Consider the following 18,711-nt stretch of genomic DNA (forward strand, 5'->3'; position numbering starts at 1 on the left):
GTTCTGTTGATGGAGTGATCTGAGATTGCTCCTGTTTAGCGAGTTATGTTTTTATCAATTTATATATTGCCTTTGTAATATATTTGGGATGACTGTATAACTCTTTAAAGATAAATTGTGTTGAATATTTGTATTTAAAATTCTGGTACTTAATTGATTATTATAATATCCGCTGTGAATTTTTATTGTGCACATTTGCATGTTGCACACACACTTGAGCACATTTCGTTGGGATGCGTGACCATATTGTCATCATCCCGACGTCACGATTCCCGTTCTTTTGTACTTGGGAGTCGGGGCGTCACAGCACACGTGTGATTGGTACTGAATGTTATATATAGATGGAGGGGTTTCATTTAATCGATTGTCTTAACCGAGCAAAGCTCGATTAGCATGTTTATTCACTTGAACTTGGCTTGAACTCAAATAAGATTCGAATATCCCTATTTGAACTCGGCTCATTAACTATTAATGTTGTTGAAATTTGGTTCGAGTTTGACTAAAAAGAATCAAGTTTGAATTCGAGCTATGACAGCATACATTATTAAATATTATATTTACTAGTGTATTACTAACAATTACAAAATTAATATATAACATTAATGTTATATTACATAATACACAATTAACTAAATTTATAAAATAAATTGTATTACAAACATAAAATACCTTGATGTATCATATAACTTTTAATAAAACACACAACTAAACATTCATAACTAATTATATAAAATACAGATATACATTTACAATACATATTACAAGCTTTAAAACGAGCTTAAACGAGTCAAGTCAAGTTTATACGAGCTTTGTTCATGAACCTAAATCAAGTCAAACCAACTTTATACAAGTTTTATTTATTAATATTCGAGACAATATTAGTGTTTACGAATATCTCATTTATTAAATGAACCGAATTTGAACCGACTATATACGAGCTAACCACCAACTGCTCACGAGCTGCTATATTCATTTGCAACCCTAACCAATAATGAAATAGAGAGAAAAAGAGATCAACAATTGCAGTCTTTAGAAGAATCCATTCCTGCATTATAAAAACCACACTTAGACCACGAGCATTGAGGTAAGTTTGCAATAAAAAGTAAGTCACCTTCAAACTTCACTCTGTGACGCATTACGAATGACTATTTATTAACTGCTAGAGTTGAGCATGAACAGAATATATACCATCATTCTACTGTAACTATATGTTTGTCATAACATGGCATCATCACATACAACATGAAATTGTTTAAGAAATCTTATGACCTTAATGCTAGAATGAGGGATTATCGTAGTAGAACTCATATGTCTACTCTCGAGTGATTAAAGATGGAGTAGTATCTCTTGGATTGATGAAAAACAATCAATGCTTTGGTAGATGTAATATGTAATGACCTTGAGATGTAGGAGAACCCTTTTTGCTAGGAGGGGTTAGATATGCTAAATGCATTCTTGAAATGTAGTCATATCAACAAATGTTACTCAAAGATGTAATGAAGAGAGCTAACATGCACACAGTTATGATGAGAGGTCGTAGTGTATATAAGATAAAATCTGGTATTCAGAGTTATTAGAGATTGTGAAGCAATCAAATGAGTCTATTTAATATGTACATTAACATACATATTCATCGACACATTTATTAATATATGTCATTACTCGTATATCATGAGTTTAGTTTTAGGGCTAACTTACTGAGATTATTTTTAATCTCACCGTGGTAGTCACACTACAATTTCACTCATTGGAACCATAGATCTTGTTGTAGAATAAATAGAATATGACCAAGCTGAGGAGGAACAGACCAATAATCAAAAGTTTGTAGACTAAAATTTCTAGAAAGGCTAACTTGTAAACAATGTATTTTGGAGACAATGCTCATGAATATGTCTGTGTGTGTGTGCAAGAAAAATTTAACAAAATTTGCTGTCAGGATATAAAGCTTGTATTGTAAATCCATTTTTGGTGACGATGAAATCTGTTTATTTTGAGATATAATTTATCTAGTACAAGTTTTAAATTTACTTTACTGTTGTGAAGTAATGCATATTGTTAAAAACATGCTATGTTCATGCATATATTTTCATGAACAAAAGGAGTGTGTAACCATTGTTACATATCCCGACGCCTCAATTTCAGTTAATTCTCAGGTGGGGGTTGAGAGCCTCACATGGTGCTATCAGAGGACTCTAGAAGACTTACAACAAATTACCTAAGAGCTGTACTAGATAATAGGTTTGATACATTATAATGTCTAAGCTTAAACCATGTAAAATATTGTTGGAAGTTGTGGAGTAATACGATTATGTATGTCTGTGAGGTAGAGACAATGGCACGAATAGAGAAGTTAGACATATGCAACGTGATGAAGGATGGCTGGAGGAAGATTCACCAAAGGATGGCAATAAATTGATAGTGGAGGCCATTACTCAAATAACACAAATGATGAGACAGTAACAAGAGCGTTTTTAACAACAATTACACGAACAACGGGTACAACTTGAGCAACAAGAACAGCAGTAGCATTAGCAAAGGTTAGAACCTAGTGGTTACCCTTATGAAAAGTTTCTGGTTTATTGGTACCAAATTTAAGGGAACTGAACGGCCAATGAAGAAAAATAAATGGTTGATAGATTTGGAAATGAGGTTTGGCATAACTGGTTGCATTGCGGATTAGAAAATGTAGTATGCAAACTACATATTACAAGGTGAAGCTGGTATCTGGAGGAATACCAAGAGACAACCTTTAGCCATGGAGTTGGGCAATTTAATAGAATTAAGCTAGAAGAGATTCAAGCAAGAATTTGATTGCCGATTCTTTCTAGAATCGATAAAACAAAATAAGGCACGGGAGTTTGCTACTCTTATGCAAGGAGAAACGACCGTGGAGCAGTACACAACAAAGTTCATCGAGTTAGAAATATTTGCTCCACATTTGATTTCTATAGAAATGATGGGGGCATTGAAATTTCAAGAGGGACTTTAGCCCAAGATCTGGAATCAAATAACATGCTTAAGAATCTCTAACTTACAAGAGTTAGTAGATGTTGCTTTTATTGTGGAGGCAGAGCAGAGAGCAAAGTAACTTGTTGACTCATGCCATCAATTAGAGGAAAAGGGCCATTCCTTTTGGCTCTGTGGGTTAAGGTTTGGTTAGAAAAATTGTTGTAACCACTAGTGACAAGGAAAAAAAATGTGGTTGTTAACAAACTACCAATGAGACAGCTTCCACTTTGTCAACGTTGTGGAAGAAATAACTTGGAGAGTGAAGGTTCAATTCTCCTTTATGTTTTAGATATGGTCAAACTAGTCATTTGGTCATATAATGTCCAAAGCTGATACTAGGGAGCTCTGCACCAAAACACGCAACCAAATACTTGGACAACAACAAGAAGCTCAGGCCAGGATTTATGCGATGACACCTTACGATATCAATAGTGAAGTTGCAGAAGTAGAAGAACCTAGATACTGGTAATGTTTTGGTTTCACCAAGTTTCTTTGGAATATAGAAATTGTTTTAATTTTAGACGAGTTATAGTGAAATATACTAAAGTAGTGTTGGGTTGTCCTATAAAAATGGGTGGAAGGCTATTCAAAGCAGATTTAATTGTAATTGAACTGTTGGGCTATGAGATCACTATAGTAGTCACACTATGGTTTCACCTCTCGAAACCGTATACTTTGTTGCAGAACAAATAGAGTAGAGTCAAATTGAGGAGGAATAGAAAGATAATCAAGAGTTTATAGACTAAAGTTTGTGGGATGACTGACTTTATAAATAATATATTTTGGAGACAATGCTCATAAATATAAATATATATATATATGTTTATTAAAAAAAAATTATTGTTTTGTGTCAGGATGGATGTACGGCTTATATTGTAAATCCTTTTTGGGTGACAATGAAATATGTTTATCTTGGGATGTAATTTATCCAAAACAAGTTTTAAATTTATTTTTTCGTTGTGAAATATTGCATATTGTTAACAATGTGCTAGTTTCATGCATATTAATTATTATGAACATGACGGGTGTGTAACCATTGTAACATATTTGGATGCCTCGATTTCGGTTAAATCCCAGACAGGGATCGAGGGCGTCACAACAATGGATTAATTATCCGATTCCTAATAAAAAAATTTATTATCCTGTTTATATAATGTCACTATATTTTCCAAATTTAACATGATAAAATAGATTTTGACAAATACAAATTAATTAAAAAAGATCTTTATAAATAAATTTTTAGAGACTCATTTGAACATTATGAATAGAATGTCATACTATTTAGAATGAAAAATACCCATAGCGAATTCCGAAACATTATGAATGAATATGTACTCTTCTAACTTATTTTTCAATTGTCTATATAGATTATATCTTATTTTTCTCTTTATTTATAAAGTAACACTAGAAACATTTAGATACTTTTGTTCAAATAATTAAGCAAAATGAATTAGTTATCTTAGTGCCCAAAATAAAATTATTACAGACTAAGATTAGGTTTCTTGGACATAATATTTACCAAGGAACCATTACATTCATTAGTAGAGTTATAGTATTCGCTAATAAATTTCATGATGAAATTAAATATAAACAACAACTACAAAGATTTTTAGAAAATCTTAATTATATTTTTTACTTTTACAAATCTTTTAGACCATTATATAAATCCTTACTCAAAAGACTAAAAAAGAATCCTCCTCTATGGAGGAAAAAAAATACAAATATTATTAAACAAATTAAGTCTCATGTCAAACAACTCTTTTGTTTAGAACTTCCTTCTCCTTATACGTTTGAGATTGTTGAAATTGATGTATCTGACATTCGTTATGAATGAATTTTAAAGCAAAAAGTATTTATTTCGACCCCTAACCAAATCATTAGATTTCATTTAGGATGTTGAAATTCTACCCAAAAGAATTACAATACTATTAAAAAAGAGATCATAGTCATTATATCGTGTATTTCTAAATTTTAAAATGATTTATCAAATGAAAAGTTTTTATTTCGAATTGATTGCAAATCTGTTAAAAATATTTTGATTAAAGATGTGAAAAATCTATGGTCCATTTGATTGTATTGTGCATTTCTAAAATTTTGATTACTCCAAGATGCTTGAGACCCAATTGATTTGGAACTCTTTTGAGATTATAATCCACATCTTGCGTCATAAAAGACAAAACAAAAATATAGGGTCTTCAATTATGAAAAAGTACAATTATTTAAGCCAACCCTGACATTAGGACAAGAATAATTATCATTATCGTCTCCAACGAAGAAGACAAGACAAATTTTGATAATTATTATCATAGCAATGTACAAATTGTATTTTTTCTTATTAGATGCAATTCTCGAATGCACTATTAAGATGCCTATACAAGGAAGACTTGTGAAGTTAAAGGGGCATTTGAGAAAACCTTCTCTCTTTCATCATTTCTTTGAAATTAATTCATTTCTATCTTCTTTTGTAGTATAATTATCATCATGTCTTCAATTGCTAACATTTTGAATTAATCTTCTTGTAAGTATGTTTAGTTTAATAATAAATTTATTCACAATTTATTCTTATTTTCTATGCTCATTTTATTTTTATTATTTATATTTATATCTATGTACTTATTGTTGTATATATTATAATTATATGAAAAATGATAAACGCATATAATTTTCCACAACACTTTACATAAAAATATTTTAAAATGAGGGGTATTTTTTTTAAAAATATCTTATAAAAGTAACATTATTTTACCAAAATACCTTATTTTACAACATGTGTTGTGAAATATGTTGTAAAATGTATCGTGTGTGTATCATTACTCATGTTAAGATTCAAGACTCGTTTGGATACTTGAAGTATTTTAAAATTCTATAAATAATAATGAAATAGTATGTCAATAGTGATAAAAAAATTTATTTATCAAATGTACCCTCAATCTTGAGTAAATTCTCAAACTGGTGACGTTCGGTAAATACTTAACGGGATGTTAATTTTACCGCTTGGTACATTTCCACACATATGCTATGTCTACGGCATATGATCGAGTGAAATGATCTTACTTGAAGGCTGTCATGAGGAAGTTTGGTTTTGGTAAAAAATGGAATACTTTGATTATGAATTGTGTCTCTATAATATTCAGTTTTGGTGAATGGTATACCAAGAGAGAAAATCTTCCATTCTAATGGATTAAGACAGGGTAATCACTTGTCACCATATTTATTCCTGTTATGTGCTGAGAGTTCGAGTAACTTTTTTAATTTGATTGAGAGTAAGAGTGATATTAGAGGAGCAATAGTTGCAAGGGGAGGGACAAGGGTAAACCACTTGATATTTGCAGATGATTGAATAGTATTTTGTAGAACGACCTTAGGTGAATGGAAATATATAAATCATATCCTTGAGAAGTATGAGCAAGCCTCTGACTAGTGCCTTAATAAGCAAAACAATTCGATTTTTTTGGTAGGAGAAGAAGCAAACTTTGGAGGTAGCTTGAGTAAGAAGTAGTGGAAACTGTGAAAAATACTTAGATCTGCCTACCATGATAGAGAGATCCAAGTATAACACATTTAGAAGAATAAAAGAGAGGATTTGACAGAGAATCAACAATTGGAAGAACCAATTTCTTTCCCAATCTGGGAAGGAAATTCTATTGAAGGTTGTCATCCAAGCAATCCATACATACCATATGAGTGTATTCAAACTACCAAAAAAATTATGTAATGATATTTAAGCTTTGATGGCCATGTTTTGTTGGGGGTAGAAGCAAAATGAGAATAAAATCTGATGGAAGACATAGGGAAAGAGGCTTCAAAAGAAGCTAGAGGGATGAGGTTTAGGGATCTAGACAGTTTTAATAAAGTTATGCTTGCAAAACAATGTTGGAGGTTATTCACTAACTTGAGCTCACTTTCTACAAAGATATTAAAAGAAAAATACTATAAAATGCAAGATTTGTTACATGCAAAATTACGCTATAATCCTTAAATGATGTGAAGAAGTTTGTGGGGGCTCTTTGGACCTACTAAGAGAGGGGTTATTAGTGTGGAGGGTAGGGAATGGTAAGAATATTAACATTTGGGAAGATAGGTGGGTTTCAACTCCATCCTCTTGTTGATATATACAAGCACTAGTTAAAATTCTAAATAGGCAGTCAAAAATAGAGGAATTTATAGACGCAAATAAGCGTGTGTGGAAGGAAGATTTCATAAAGGAGGTGCTGGGCAAGGAAGATGCCGACAAGGTATGTAGCATACCTCCCAGTAAGTTAGGCCTAAAAAACAAACATAGTTAGGGCTTTTCAAAGTCTAGAAATTTTTCTGTAAAGAGTACATATTATCTTGATATGAGCCTAAAGAAGGTAAAATGTGAATCATCTAACACATGTATAACAATATTGTTTGGAAAGAAATATGGAAAATGAATGTTCCTAAAGTGGTCAAGATTTTTATATGGAAAGCTATAAATGATTGCTTACCTATTGGGGGAAATTTGATTATAAGGAAGATCATTGAAAATGCCAAGTGTTCTATTTGCAAAATAGAGGAGGAGTCGGCATGTCACTCACTTTGGAGTTGTGTTGCTTCTATTGATGTTTGGGCAAAACTTATACTAGTCTTGTTAAAAAATGGGCTCGTAATGAAAATGATTTCTATTGAGTTTGGGGATTGTTGGTTCAGAAATTGAAACAAGAGGATTTGGGAAAGACTGTAGTTATTTTGAGGAGCATTTAGATGAGAAGGAACATGGTCATTTTTGAGAAAAAAAATTACTAGTACGAGAATGGTTGTAAGAACAACTTTGGAGAATATTGAGGAATACCAAGTGGCATAGAAGAAACAGCTGGGACACCACGATGTTGAAGGGATATCTCGAAGTAAAACCAGATGGAAGAGGCCATAAGGCAATGAGGTTAAGATAAACTAGGATGCCTCCTATGACTCAAAACACAATAAAATGGGGGCAAGAATTATTATTAAAGATGGAGAGGGAGAGATTCTAGCATCATTATTCAAGAGGAAGATGAGAATAAGTTGTGTTTGGTTGCTAAACTAAACTCAACTTATCTCAAATCAATCATTGATGATACCCAATATTTTTTAAACTTTTTACAAAATGTTAAACTCATCTCAACCTTTTCACACATTTCAACCTAAAAAGTTAAATCCATTTCAATCTAAAAAGTTAAACCTATCTCAATGAGACCTACAAAATAATACTATTTTCAACTCAATTCAGCTCATTTCAACATTTAAACATAGCTAAATAGAGGGTATTGGAATTTTGCACAGAGCTTAATTTTTCCAAAGTTATTTTTGAAGGGATGCTTTGATGGTGATACAAGTTGTAAATAAACAAAGATGAGGATTGGACTTGGTATGGGCAGCTTATAGAAGATATAAAGAAAGTTTTCAATAGCTGAGCAGAGTGAAAAATACACACGTATGGAGAAAGTAATAAAGTGCCCCATTATTTGGCAAAGATAGCTATAGCTTATATAGCTTATAAGAGGAGTTTGTGTGGATTGAGGGTTGCTCATCACAAATTTTTTACACTTAACACGCAAGAGATATGTTTTCAGGAAATGAAATCACTCTTTCTACTTAAAAAATAAAAAAAAAGGTACATTCCCACGCTGGTCACGTGACACGCACCCCGTACTGTACACACCGACCATCACAGCCTCTTAAAATTGCCTAGAGTGAAAATCGGAACGCAGGTTGATCGAAGCTCTCTCCAGTTTCCTCTCGCTGTCTCATGGAGGGGCTAAAACCCTAACTGGCTAACTGTAAACCCCCATCAACGCTAACCAAGATAAAAAAAAGAAGTTTCTACGATAAGCATGAGCCTCCACCACGACAACGCCATGAACGACGACCAAGACCAAGATCAAGATCAAGACCAAGACCAAGCTCAGGCTCAAACCCTACATGGCATGACCACTGGCCCGCTGGCCTCGTCGGTGTCCAAGCTCTGCGGCTCCTCGCGCGGCTTACCTTCCGGCAAGGACTTCCACTTTTTCTACAACTTTGAAGATTTCAAGGTCCCATTGCAAGAAATCTCCAAGAAATCCCAGTCCATGCTTGAGGCGATCGGTTCGTCAACGTCGCGCGTTTGGGGGTCCAAGGAAATGGCGTTCCCGGCCACTGATGATATGGAGGATGCGTACGATTGGCTTGTGAACGTAAACGACGAGCTGTTCGAGCGGTTCGACTTGTCGGCTGACGAGTTTCATAGGCATCGGAATAAGGAAGAGGAGGCGGGGCAGGCGGTATTGGACTTGGAAAACGGGTTCCAGTTGGTGCACGGAAAGAAGAAGAAGGTGACGAGTCATGGCTCGGTGAGTGGGGAGGCGAGTGTGGTAGCGGGGGTGAAAGTGGCGACAAAGGATAAGAAGACAACGGGGCCGAAACCTAAGGTGCGTTTTCATATACCATCGATACGGAAGCCGCAAGAGGAGTTTAGTATTATGGTGAACAATTCAAACCAGCCATTTGAGCACGTTTGGTTGCAGAGGAGTGAGGATGGTCTGAGGTTTATTCATCCCTTGGTTAGTCTTTTCTAAGTTAATTTTCAATGGAACTTCGTGAATTTGTTCTTTAGTTGAATTAGTTTGGTTTCTCAATAACTAGCTTTGGTATATTCGGGGAATTATTGTGTATCGGAAGCCACTAAAAATTCTATTTTGATTGGGATTGGAAGAAAAATTAGTATGGATGAAACAAGCACCCTCTTCCCTTTGTTTTGTTTTCTTTTGATTAGGAATGGTACTGACGTTTAGTCAGGAATAAAAGATCCCATAAAAGAAAAATAAATAAAATTTTATTAAATAAAAGAGAGTGAGGTAACACACAATTAAAAATTCTTGCAAGCCTTGCGCTGATTAAAAAAATCACTTATTAATAACTAAAAAAAAAAAAATTAAAAATCTCTATAAATAGTCTAGGCCTCTGTTCAGTGCCCTGTTCTCCTTGAGCTATGTCCTGTAATGCTGCTTCATCCTCACATTGTTCTTTATAGTTAATACAAAAAAAATAGTCTAATACTCGGCAAGCAACTATATCATTCAATATAATAATATAGGTTTCAATAATGATAGTGCATTCTTAGTCGCATTTAGTTCACATTTACATATATATATATATATTATTTTCATTTAACTCATCGAAGGCCAACATGTATTATTGCTCCCGTGTGTAAGGATTAGCGATCCTTGTGATATTGGCTCTTTCTAGGACTGACAGGCTAGAATCTAGGGATGGACATCACAGGGTAGACTGCCAGGGAGCAATTCTTGACAATGCAATTCACTGTTTACCTCTGGTATTGTAAAATCTTCGTTTTTGTGGCCCATTTTTGAAAAATGTTTGCTTCATGCAGTGCTCTTTGCCATCCCTCATTTTATCCTTTCTTTCCACTTTTTTATCATTATTCCTTTCCTTTCTTATCTCTTGTTCATTTAATACTAGTGATACTATATATGTACATATATATATATCTTGATCTGTCATGTTATATATATATATACATATATATTTTGATCGGTCATGATATATATATACATATATATATATATTGATTGGTCATGTTATAAAACATGGCAAGCAGAAGCATACAATTCATTCTATTGCATACATCATGTTTATAACAAGAGGATACCTGCAACATGGGCTACAACGAACAATTTGTACATTGTATATCATTTTTGTAAATGAGCGTTTCTGTTTACATAAATAGCAAGAAGGGTATGATCACTTTTACTTACTTTTAGCCTTATCCAAACAATCATAGTTACATCAGTGAGCACCCATATAATCACATGATAGCATCATTTTCTATCCAACTTCCATCTTTTGTCTTTGTATGTGCAATGTTTTTTTTTGGGTCTAGAAATCATTGTCAAAGGTAATGGGATCTTGCTAGAGTTGTTGAGTTCTACACAGTGTTGGTGAAAGCGTGCTTAAGCGCAAAGCACCAAGGCCAAAGAGCTTCACACACCAAAAGCGAAGCGCATTTGCAAAAGTGCCACTGTGATACCCCATATAATATAGATAATGGTAGGTGATGTATGAGATCCCACATTGCTTGGGAAGGATAAGTTCTTGTTCTTTATAAGGTTCCAATGGAGCTCCAATTGTATCATTGACTAGTCATTTTGGAGTATAGGCCATGTGGTTTGAGCCTTCTATTGGGGCGTCACAGCCACACTTTTTGCATGTGAGCTTAAAGCATGCTTTTGTAATTTTTTTAAAGAAAAAATTACAAAGATCTATTCAAGACCTAGAACTTGATGTTATCAAATATTTTTAACTATTTAGTTGATATTGAACATAAGTTACGTACAATGGCACAACATCTTGTCGCAAATGATGCATATGCTTTGAACCTGATATAATAGTCCAAGTTGGCTTTTTAGATGAATTGATATTTGTTTGCTTATGTTATAGAAGTCAATAGTTACAATTCACGAACTTTTTTGGTGCCTTTTCGGTATATTTTGATCAAATCATCTACTTTAAATTTGATTATGACTATCAAATATCATAGATGTGTAAAATATATATTTTTATTTTTGATCGGGAAATAATTTTATGGATCATAAGATTAGGCAAGAACCCAAGAATACGGGACGTATACGAGCATCACCCATGCACGCTAGTTTTGTGATACAAGAAATTCATGAAAGTTCATGCCATTAAAATCACTTACAACCCACTAATGGAGTAAAGTATTGAAAAAGAAATTTCTAAACTCATCCATTGACCGCTCTTGAACTTTGAGACCACTATTGTTCTCCTTCCAAATACATCACCATAGACATATTGGGACCATCTTCCATATTACTGCAATCTAAGAATTACCCTGAAGGTCTCTCTAAGAAGCATTGAGATCAATCACTTTTCTTGGTATCACCCAAGCTAATACCAGCTGAGCTAAGAATTCATTCCACAAGGTCATGGTAACCTTACAATGTAGTATATGATAACGAAAACCCCATTCTTTTTGCACTCACAACACCAATCCATGACAATGATTCGGCATTTTCCTTAAGTTATTTTACCTATCAAAAAACAATTTTCCTTAAGTTATTTAGTGTGAGCATAGATGTGTATATTTAGTAAAGCATAAGATAATTATATGAAATATTATGTTTGAATTTTACTTAGATGAAAAAAATATTATGTTTGAATTTATGCAATTAGTTTATTACTTGATTTTTATGTTGCATATTACTCTAGTAAATTGAGTTAATAAGCTAAGTGCCAATTTTCTTTTAAAGCTTTTTTTAATGAATTTTTTGTTATTATACATCATTGTAAAAGTGTGCACTTTATTTGAGTAAGGCACGCGCCACTTAGGCTCTAGACAGTGTTTGCGCTTAAGTGCTCCTAGTGCTTTCACACATTGGTCCTATGGTTTCCTTGATTGTGGTGGTGGCTTAGGGCTCAATAATACACTTGCCTTTGTTTAGGATTCCATGAAGAAAGTCTTCAGGGCCTCTCAGCAAGAACACAACTTGGGGTTTCTGGCTGGCTTCCTTTCATTCTAGGGTTTGATCAAGATTAGGACTCCATGGTTGACTCATGAGAGGCGATGGTAGGGCACCTCTAGGTTTTTCTTAGTTTGATTAGGGTTTTATAAAAAAAAAAAAATTCTTGAGGATTTAAGGGGGCGGAAGCCTTATCTATTGGAGGTTCTTGGAAGTTTCTTGGATTTTTTGGGCTGCGACAGCCAATCCTTGTGAGTTTCCTGCCGTTAATTAGATTTCAAGCAAGATTAGGAGTTTGTATGATCTCTCAAGTCTGCAGCAGCATGTGTTGGAGCTTTTGTTATGGTTTTGCTATTATAATCAGCCCATGGATGAATCCTAATTAGGCAAGAGCAATCCCTATAGTAAAACTAGGATTCCTATTTTCTTATTTGATTAGTAGATGTAGGATTCCTATACCATCTAGGAAATATTTGAATCCTCAAGAATCTTATATTTTTACTCTGGAAAGTTCAACTTATGGCTGTGGACATAGCAACAAAACCATATGAAAACAATTTCATAGGCACGAGGGCATAGTTTTGAAATCTAGCCCTAACCCTAGGATCTAGGGCTCGGGGGTTAGAGTATTTTTTTTGGCTGAGAAAGGTATTTCTGTACTCTTTCTTATTGAAGGCAATAGAGGGGTTAGCTGAAGCATTTCCTTTGTAGAACTAGTTTTGATTGGTTGTTGGTCCATGGAAACTCTTTTTTCGGCTGGACAACCTGCCGAAGTTTGTCAAAAAGCATTGTGGAGAGTTATTGATCGGAAATATGGGAGTGATTTTGTTTTTTTTTTTTTTTTTTGGGGGGGGGGGGGGGGTTGGTGTTCTAAGGAGGCTAGGGGCTTATGGTGTGAGTCTTTGGAAGTTTATTAGAAAGGGGTGGGAGAGCTTTGTTAAACATGTTGAATATGTAGTTGGTGAGGGTTCTAGGATCAGCTTTTGGTTTGATGATTGGTGTGGTGACTGTGTCCTTAATAGGGTGTTCCAGGCTATATTCCGTATGGTTTTTGGTCGGCACGCATCTGTTTCTGATTTGCTAGTCATTTCTAATGGATCCTTGCAGTGGGATATTTGTTTTAATAGAGCTGTAAAGGATTGGGAACTTGATGTTTCAGACTTTTTCAGCTTTTATTCCCTGTGTATTGTGGGTAATGAGAGGGATAGAGTGTTGTGAAAGCCTCTGGGAAGTAAAAAATTTTCGGTTTGGTCGTATTATAAGGTGTTGACCGTTCAGCATAGTCCTTTTCCTTGGAAGCGTCTTTGGAGGTCTCGTGCCTTCCAAAGTCGCTTCTTTTATATGGACAGCATTGCTTGGGAACATTTTGATGATGGATAATTTGAGGAAGCGTGGCCTTATTGTTATGGTGGTGTTTCATGTGTAAGAAGCATGGGGAATATGTGGATCATTTACTTTTGCATTGCGAGGTGGCAAAGGCTTTGTGGGATGGAGTTTTTAGTAGAGTTGGGCTGGCTTGGGTGATACCTTTGGGAGTAGTGGATCTTCTTGCGAGTTGGAATGGGCTATATAGTTGCTCTCAAGTGGCTGCCGTTTGGAAGATGGTTCCTTTGTGTCTTATGTGGTGCATTTGGTGGAAAAGGAACGAGTGGTGTTTTAATGATAAGGAGTGCACCTTGGAGGAAATTCGAAATTTTTGTGTACTCTTTATTGCAATGGTTTTCTGCTCTAGTGATTAATGGAGATTCAGTTCATGATTTTTTGTTGTCGCTTTCTACTTCATAGAATGTACTTAGGTGTTTTCTTTTGTATACGTCCTGTGTACATGGGTTTCGCCTATTTCATTCGATGAATAAAATTGTCTTTCTTACTTATATAAGAAAAAGAAGATATTTTATGTAATTAGGTATCTCTATATAGTCGTGTATTTTATTACAAATTATATGATATATCAAACTATTTCATGTTTGTAATACAAGTTATTTTATAAAATTAGTTAATCATGCATGCTGTTTGGTGAGTTAAAATCCAAGTGCACAGGAGGTATGCTGTTGGTATACCTCCTGTGTACTTAGGCTATGCCTATTTACTTTCAATAAAATGTAATTTTACTTGTAAAAAAAAAAATACATGCAAGTCTCAAAACAGTGGCTGTTTGGTCCACTTGGGGTTGCTGATAGCAACATGTTTTTGATGTATAACAAGGGTTTCATCAACATTTGGTAAAACCAGACGCTAACATGCTCGAATGTGGCTACTAAAGTCATTTGGGGTTGTTAACAGCAACCCCTTTTTAAAGCTTTAGAGAGATTTTGACAAACTTTCAAAAATCATGCATGTCACATTTTCGCATGCTATGTGGTTTTCAAAGACTTCCCTTCTCAGGTCTGTTTATGCTGTGTGCATCATATAACAGTGACTAACTTAAATGTAGTATGTCAAATATGCAAGGAATCATGGCTTGATGAATGCTTGTTCAAGCTTATGCTCTATATGCTAAAATTTCTACTTTTAAAGTCTGATTTCTGAGTTACAAAACACACTTTAAAACACTTTACATGCTTTGAGTGGGTGTAATGCATGTGCTATGTGTGTCCCTTAATCTCTAGATAAGTCGAACATGAAAATCCATGACTTTACAAGCTGTGATACTGTCAGGCTCCTGACGGCATGTGTTTTGTTTGTGTCCCGCCCATGGTGTTACATTGCATGCATAGGAATTTGTTATAATTCCTATGCATGCTTATAATCCCTTCTACATGCAATACTATAATTCCTATGCTGCAACTTAGTGCTTCTAGAAGTTGGGTGATTTCTCACCCTTTCCAACACAAGGTGGAGTTGGAGGAAGTCCTTGGCCGCCTCAACAGCAGCTATGTCCCTGCAATGCCACTAAGGTACGAGTTCTAGGTCCAAACTTCCATAATAGAACATAGGGAATTTTCTAATGTTTAGGACATGGAGGTTTTGATGTATGGAAGAGAAATCCTTACATATATTGCAGCAGAGTTTAGGAGATACCCTCTTAAGAGTTTTGGTGGAGAGAACTTGAGACAGAGGGTTGTGGAAAGGCAATATACTATGAGAGACAGCATAGGATTCGAATTACCTAAAGAGAGTACGAAATACTCAATTGCAATTGCTATCCCAGTTCCTATTTGATAGGCTTAATGGTATATTACTGATTCTGGCAGCCTAGGGTCGCAGAGAGTGGGCACAATGGCAGTAGCAGCCTTGAGAATCCATTAACAATTTGATGATATGAAACTTAGTGGAGTGTATAGAGTTTGCTCTAAGGAAGAGGGACGGCACACGTGTGTGTGGGCTGCCTCTTGCTTGTTAATAGGCTTAGGAGGCTGCTAGGTTTAGGGTTTCACTTAGGTAGAAAAGATTTAGGGTTTTCTGGACCTAAGGGGTGAGGTATGGGCATATGGGCTACTGGTATAATCATGGAAGTCCCTTTATTACGAATTTTGATTGAGTAAAGGTTCTAAGCTGGCTGCAGATCCCCTAAATCTAGTGAGTTGTATAAGAAAGATCTTCTATACTTGCTATAATGGGCCGGGATTGATTGTTGGAGCTCTTAATGCTGTTTGGTCAGCTATTTCTAGTGTCAACTTCCTTCCTAATTAGTCCTAAAATCTTGGCAGCCTCTTCCCTAATTTATTCCTGTGCTAATAAGAATAAAATCTTGCCTAATGAAATCAGGAAATTCGAAATCCTGCTGCCGAACAGATTAGGAAACTTCCCAGGTCCTATTTCCTGTAATAAAACACATAATGCCTTCCTTTTTTAAGTAAGTAAAGTCTGAGAGCTTAGGACTGTTAGCAGCCCTGTAAATATGTACTAAATCTGACTTTTGAGTGGGGGAAATCATTCTATAAATATGAGTCAAATATTCTAAATTAACTTGGGCACCATGTTGGCACCACAAACTGTCCAGTGGGCTGGACAGCAAGCCCATTAACCCAATGCACTCACTGTTATGCATAATTAAAAACCCAAACATCTGTAAAATCAAACAATAGCAATATAAAAATTAAATCATAGAAATTTAATCAAGTACGACACATTTGACAATGAATAAACAACCATCTTATTCACATAATTAACACGTTCATCTTTCACTTGCTTTATTGCCAACACGCATTTTATGTGCAAGGTTGTGCACCGATCCCACAGAACTGATAAGTAACACTTCGAATCATACTTTTCACATCATTATTCTCACATTTTTCTTTGGATTGTACTGCATTTATTCTTATTGCTAGATCCAATCTCCTAATCCATGCGGGAAAAAAAATGTTTCAACTTCTTCCTTTTGGAAAACCCTATTGGTTGCAGTTATATCGTGCTCTTTGGAGAGCCATGTCTCATGCAATTTATATTTTTATTTTGTTGGGTCATGGGTTTGTAAGCGCTTAAAGCTTTATGTTCTAATTGAGAAAGGTCTTTTTTTTTTTTAAGTAAAAACTAAAACTTTATTGATACCAATAGGCATAGCCAAGTACACTGGATGTATATAAGAAAAAACACCTAGTTGGGGTGCAAAAAAGATACAAGGAACAATAAACCCAACAAATCCCTAGCCCAACAACAAACCCATCTAGGAAAATGAACCTAACAAAGCCCTAGCCTAAGCCCAAAGATGTGCCTGCCCCAAACCACCACCAGTGCACCAATGCCTATCCCACCAAACCAGATTTTTCCCATAGAAAAAAATCTATGGGATTTTGCCCATGTTGGCACCACAAACTGTCCAGTGGGCTGGACAGCAAGCCCATTAACCCAATGCACTCACTGTTATGCATAATTAAAAACCCAAACATCTGTAAAATCAAACAATAGCAATATAAAAATTAAATCATAGAAATTTAATCAAGTACGACACATTTGACAATGAATAAACAACCATCTTATTCACATAATTAACACGTTCATCTTTCACTTGCTTTATTGCCAACACGCATTTTATGTGCAAGGTTGTGCACCGATCCCACAGAACTGATAAGTAACACTTCGAATCATACTTTTCACATCATTATTCTCACATTTTTCTTTGGATTGTACTGCATTTATTCTTATTGCTAGATCCAATCTCCTAATCCATGCGGGAAAAAAAATGTTTCAACTTCTTCCTTTTGGAAAACCCTATTGGTTGCAGTTATATCGTGCTCTTTGGAGAGCCATGTCTCATGCAATTTATATTTTTATTTTGTTGGGTCATGGGTTTGTAAGCGCTTAAAGCTTTATGTTCTAATTGAGAAAGGTCTTTTTTTTTTTTTAAGTAAAAACTAAAACTTTATTGATACCAATAGGCATAGCCAAGTACACTGGATGTATATAAGAAAAAACACCTAGTTGGGGTGCAAAAAAGATACAAGGAACAATAAACCCAACAAATCCCTAGCCCAACAACAAACCCATCTAGGAAAATGAACCTAACAAAGCCCTAGCCTAAGCCCAAAGATGTGCCTGCCCCAAACCACCACCAGTGCACCAATGCCTATCCCACCAAACCAGATTTTTCCCATAGAAAAAAATCTATGGGATTTTGCCCATAGGAAAATAAACCTAACAAAGCCCCTGATTGAGAAAGGTTGAGATACTACCAATAGAAAAAAAATATTGAGACACTGTGTTTCAAGCGGTCTGCCTTTACGGTCATGGATGTTTATTGGAATACCTTTACTTGTCTTCAGTGGTTTAGCGATTATGTTTTGTCTTACATGTTATTTTAACTTCAGTTATTCAGATTCCTACTCTTTTATTTTATCGGGTCCTTCAATAAATTAGTAGATCTGTTTGCAACTAATTGTTGTGTTGGCATTTTTACAGGAAAATCTTTCTGTTTTGGATTTTGTTGATAAAGATATTGCGAATGTCAATCCTGTAAAGCCTCCCCCAATAGAGTCTACTCCTTTCAAGCTTGTGGAGGAAGTGAAATATTTGAAAGAGTTGGCTGCTAAATTGCGTGGTGTAAATGAATTTGCGGTAAAGTTTGATTATGGTGATTATGTTAGGTCAAATCAGATTTGAATACATAATTGTGTTTTTTTAGTGTTGTCTTAACTATGTGTTTGCGTATTTTAAACATTTGGTTATGGGTAGAAAGTTTCTCATGTGCAATGAAAATAATTATCACATGATAAGAACTTGAGTGGTTTGCTTCTATTGTCGAGTGTTCAGTGCAAAATGAGTCTTTGCTCGAGTCAATTAG

At 34.9% G+C, this 18,711-nt stretch overlaps 1 protein-coding gene across 4 annotated transcripts in view; it reads left to right on the top strand.

The window, feature by feature from the left end:
- The first annotated feature begins 8,707 nt into the window (after positions 1–8,707).
- LOC121264491 (protein RRP6-like 2) overlaps positions 8,708–18,711 on the top strand; it is a 39,663-nt gene continuing 29,659 nt past the window's right edge. For all 4 annotated transcript variants that reach the window (XM_041167680.1, XM_041167681.1, XM_041167683.1 and 1 more), the window contains exons 1-2: positions 8,708–9,551; positions 18,330–18,485. In XM_041167680.1, coding sequence (XP_041023614.1) covers positions 8,844–9,551; positions 18,330–18,485 — 864 coding nt within the window. In that variant the 5' untranslated portion in view covers positions 8,708–8,843. The remainder of the gene's footprint in view (positions 9,552–18,329; positions 18,486–18,711) is intronic.

This window comes from Juglans microcarpa x Juglans regia, chromosome 5D (genome assembly GCF_004785595.1).
Source record: "Juglans microcarpa x Juglans regia isolate MS1-56 chromosome 5D, Jm3101_v1.0, whole genome shotgun sequence".
NCBI classification, from domain to species: Eukaryota; Viridiplantae; Streptophyta; class Magnoliopsida; order Fagales; family Juglandaceae; genus Juglans; species Juglans microcarpa x Juglans regia.